Source organism: Clupea harengus, chromosome 25 (genome assembly GCF_900700415.2).
Source record: "Clupea harengus chromosome 25, Ch_v2.0.2, whole genome shotgun sequence".
Classification (NCBI taxonomy): domain Eukaryota; kingdom Metazoa; phylum Chordata; class Actinopteri; order Clupeiformes; family Clupeidae; genus Clupea; species Clupea harengus.
Window position 1 is genome coordinate 14,470,258 of NC_045176.1, and position 5,321 is coordinate 14,475,578.

Below are 5,321 nucleotides of genomic sequence, written 5' to 3' on the forward strand. Positions count from 1 at the left end.
GTATTGCAGTCCAAAGGCAGCTCTGTATTTTGTCTTGTGCGATAAAATACATTTTGACAGAATATAATCTATTTTTCTATTATTTCTTATGACTCAGTAGTAGACATTGGCTCTTGCAGAGGTTACTTTACAACGATGGGATTGAAGTAATTCATTCTTACAAGACTATTTCTGGAATCATAATGTATGGATATTTTTATAATAAAAGTGCATGTATGCATTTAATTACTTGAATCTCTGCGGGTTGTTACCACTCTGTGCAGAGTTTCTGGAAGGAGAGTAAAGTATGATGTATGTCATCTCATGTCACCTCATGTCAGTTTTTGTATGACAGTTTGCCAGTTTCCTTCACTGTGGGCCTCAGGGCACAGTAGTAGAGAGCAGAGTCTGAGAGTTTAGCAGAGGAGATGTCCAGAAACATCTGATTCCTCTCCTTATTCATTCTCCCAGAGAATCGTGGTTCCACATCTGATTTGTCTGTCTTATCGGGACTAGTGATGAACAAGAGAAACTGGGGTGCTGATCTTGGATACTGGCGATACCACTGTAGATAGTTTCCAGAGCTGTAGTTACAGGAGAGGGTTAAATTATCTCCCTCCACTGTGTTGAGTTCAACACTATTTGGAGTGATTTTATTCCCAGAGGTCTTACCTGCACAGAGAAAAAAAAGATGCTAAAACATGCTATATTGTTTCATTATCTTATGACTGTTTCTTCATTATTTAATTTTGACTTTGTGTTTACCTGAAAGGTCCATGAGTAATATACCCAGAAAGAAGATCATTGTGGAGGTCTGCAAATCCAATGTCTACACAACTTGAATGTCAGTCCTTTCAAGACACCCATGGGTAGGCACCATGAAGGCGTCATGATCTTCTCTTTCTAGCTCCTCCCTCTTGGCAAACAGAAAAGACTTTGTGAGAAGCTGACTGTTACATTTACACATAGTTTGCTTCGGAAAGGTTTTGTCTGTAATTCATGTGTGTTCTAAGTGTTTGTAGTAAAAGTTCTCTTAACATATAAGGAGACTTTACATCAGCTATCAGCTCTTGAATTAAGAGTTTTATTGGTCGAATAGATGAAATAAGTCATGTTTCTAGGGAGGTTTAAAAAACAACCCTGTTCTTTGGATATTGTCACGGAACGAACAGACTCACAGATGGGAATTCGTGAAACAGAGTTTATTGCAGACGAATACAGCCACAGAAGACAGACCACAGGTTGTAGACACGCAGATGATGAGGCTGTCGATCCTCCAGAACACAGGCAAAACCCATGGAGGGCCGCAGGTTCGTAGCTCTGCTGAGAACTTAGGAAACTGGCGATCAGAGCGCAGAAAGGAACTAAACAAACAGAGGCAACCTCTTATGCTGGGCAAATTATAAACGTCCACGCCGTAACGGCAAACAAAACACGAGTCACACTCGGCAAGGCTATAAACAAAACAAGAACTGAGACTAGGAACTAAACCATTGTAAATCATTGAGCGTGGGTATTGCACAATGTATCAAATTATGTTGATGCCAATAAAACGTTTACTGGCATGACTGTATATCAACCCAAGCTAGATAGCCCTTACACTTACCTTTACACAGCCCTTGGGGGTTCAGTGTGCAGCTGTCGCTGTGGGCCTCAGAGCACAGTAGTACACAGCAGAATCAGACCCTTCTGGATGGTCAAGGGATCAGTTTTAGAGGTAATGTTGAACTCGGCATAAAATCTCCCGCAACATCACCTTTTGTCTTCAGCATGTAAATAGGGAAATCATTGATTTCAGCCTGTACCAAGATGCTGTGGCTATGGCCACTGTGTATTCACAGGATAGAGTCACCAGTCCTCCCTCTAAACTGCTCAAGTCCTTTGTTGGCTGTTCAACAAAGTAATTTCCCTGTACACTGCAAACACATATCATTGACAACAAAAGTCTTTTGAATTTGTCTTGTTTCTAAAATAATGTTTTTTAACCAAAATACATGAAGGAACTGCTCAACATCTTCAAGAGGCCCTCAATGACACTCTGATACTGCCCCACAGTGGGCAAACTCAGGCATGGCATCTTTATAAAAGTCTTCTTCGTATCTGCTCATTTTGAGGGAAACCTACATAAAGATCCACACTGGCAGCCTGCAATTAGGAAGTAGTGGTCCTCATTCATGGATTTTATAAAGAAGTTGTCCTAAAATCGGTCTGTTCATTTTATTGCTACTTCTGAGATGTACCTAAGAATGATGTATAGTTTGGTTGCTGATAGGTGAAAATTCACCCTAGTTACCTGAGGACTCCGGAGCTGCATATAAGTATATTTATTAGACAAACAACAGTTTGGAATTAAAATATCTATATTGGTCACGTCAAACTGGGAGAAATGTTCAGGCACATAGTTTTCCCCTCTCAACCTCATCGTCATACATTATATTTTTTTCATTGTGACTCTTAAACTATACATTGATCCCATTACATGACAACTTCAATCAGCCACAGAATAGAGAACTCCTTTGTGACTTAAGTTACAACAGATATATTTGACCAGTGTCAGACTCTAATTTATGATTCTGTACAGAGTGACATACTGTTGACTGGAAAAAGTGCTGCCACAGCTCTAATTCATTTTACACTGCAGTGTGCTGCAGGTGTGACCACATCTCTTGTACGTTTCTGCATGTGGTTAAGATATCAGATCACTATGGTACAATTCCTTTGATGTGTGTTTTCAATTTTTTATTAATTTGTGTGTAGGTTTTTGTACAGCTTCTTAGTGACTTTATATCACTGGGCTAAGTCTCTCAGAGCACAGTAGTAGAGAGCAGTGTCTGTCAGAGCCAGAGTTTTAATATGGAGTTCAGTGGATGATCTGGATGTTGTAGCGCCAATCCTAGGGTCAGGAATGTGTTCGGTAGTGTCAGAACGAGCTCCTTTCCATAATAAAAACTGAGGGGCCTCGTTTGGATACTGCCTATACCAGTGAAGATCAATATTTTCACTGCTTGTTTCATATGAACACTGCAACTTTGCAGAGTCCCCTTCAAGACCTTTCATGTTGGAATTGGCAGGACTAACTTGATCGGCCACAATATCTGTAAAGAATTGAAGAAAGGGTTATGCAGACATGAAACTGTTATCCCTGATACAGTAGAGTGTAGTATATAGTAAACTACCATTATATTGTGCAGCATATCTTCCAGTGCGTTTCATTAAAATTCACCTGTTGTCATAATGAGGATTAGTAGCAGTGATTTCTCCATGTGGAATCTGCAGTAGCAGATGAGATCACTGTTCTTGCTCACAGTTCTCTGAGGTGATTCTCCTTGAGTTACTGCATCTGCACTAAAATAAGTCACATGACCTTCATTCAGGAAGGCCTTCCTCTGAACACTTTGATTGGTGGATCTAAAGTGGCTGATTAGCAGATGTACACTAACTCTGTTGTTATTCACTGCATATGAATGCATTTGTATGCAGCACTGTTTATCAATTGTTGAAAGCATGTCGACATTGAAATAATGAAAAAGTTTCGATGTCATGAAAATACAGCACCAGAATGATGCTATACTTAAGAGATAATTATGGAAATTGGGAAAATGACACTGAGTTCAATGAGAGATTTCACTCCAGACTAAACTTCACCTCCAGCTCAGTTCCTCGTATCCTCCAGAATCTGCAAATGTAAATAAGTATATAATAATGCACTTCATAGACTTTGAGGCAAGTACCCTCCATTTCTTTGGACTATAAGGATACCAATAAAGAACCTCCAGTTTACTCCGTTATAATGTAACTCATGGCAGGAAAGGGTTAAACAGATCCCTCCATAGTAGAGACCTCAGCCCTGTTTGAAGTCATTTCATTCTGATTCATGAGTCCTGTGAGAGGAAGATAAATACCATTTCCTTTCACAAGAACTGTCATTTACAAATTAATATATGTATACCAGTGTATAGGAGAATACAAACAGTCACCATTTTCTTTTGGCTCATCACTGCTCTCTTTGTGATGTCACAGTAGGTTGATGTTTTCATCATAATAAGCAGCAGCAGGCAAACATCAAACTTTGTTTTGTGCTTTTGTACTTTTGCTTCCTCAGCTTTTTACTGAAAAAGATACAAACTGTGCAGATATTAAGGCATTGAGGAATACCTTAAACAGAATAATTGAAGATCATCTCAAGTGATATTTTACTGTGAGTAAAAAAGTCTTTGTACTTCTATCTCAAATTTTATTCATTTTGGTTTATAATATCAGTGTTCTTTATAAATGAATATGTTAATTGTTTCCAAACAGCATCATTTGTAGAAATATAAATTATGTTCTGTTGTGTTGCTGGTTAGTGTACATTTAATACAGTTAGTACAGTTGTTTTAATAAGTATGAGAGTAAATAATATGTTCTTATTGTTACTGATGATTAGTGACAGTACAGCATTCAGTACAGTAGTCTTACTGAATGGCCCTCTCTGATTAGATATGGGTGATGTTCACATCAGACAGAAGGGAATATAACTCTCATAGCTGAGTAATTTAATCTGTGTGAGCCCATTCTTGCATGGACTGTAGAAAATGTTCTACATTTATAAGTTAGCATTAATGTATCATTGTATAAGTGCATCAAGTGCATAATGCTTTCTGTTTTTGTTAATTTGTGTTCATTGTGTTCATATATTCTGTAAGTCACTCTGGACAAAACCATTTGCTAAATATGTCCACCTCAACCTTACTTTCTGAGGCACATTTGTGACTCTGAGTGCAGCAAGGAGAAACTCACAAATAGAGAACAACAAAGGGATTCAGACTGGAGTCTTTTGTTACAGTTGTTACTTTCATTTGATACTTTAGTGACTTTAAACATGAACATATTTAGGATTGAATGTAGGCATTTGATAGCTAGAATCTTACATGACAGCCATTTCTATTCAGTCTTTATCAGTTTATGACTGAAATCACATCACCTTATGTGTGAGAGTATGGTGTGACAGATATGAATAAAGGATACCCTGTGTGTTTTTGTATGACGGTGTGGTCTGCAACAGTCACTGTGGGCCTCAGAGCACAGTAGTACACAGCAGAGTCAGACACTTGCAGATCCATGACTGTCAGAGGAACAGATTTAGCAGTGGCGTTGAGTTCTGCTTTAAATCTTACTTTGAATACATCACTATTGTCCCCATCTCCGAAAGTGTATCTCTGCAGCATATATCGAGGGACGTCATTTAATTGAAATTTGTACCAAAACAAATAGAACTGAGATGACGATGTCACATCATATGTACAGTGGAGTGTCACTACTTCACCCTCTACACCGACTACATCATTTGATGGCTGATCAAC

General features: G+C 38.5%; 1 gene segment (V, D, J or C); it reads right to left on the reverse strand.

Moving 5' to 3' along the window:
- Window positions 1–316: 316 nt before the first annotated feature.
- LOC116219578 lies at window positions 317–757 on the reverse strand. The segment is given in 2 exon segments: window positions 317–651; window positions 745–757. Coding segments are annotated over 2 exon segments (348 nt in total).
- Between the last annotated feature and the right edge of the window lie 4,564 nt (window positions 758–5,321).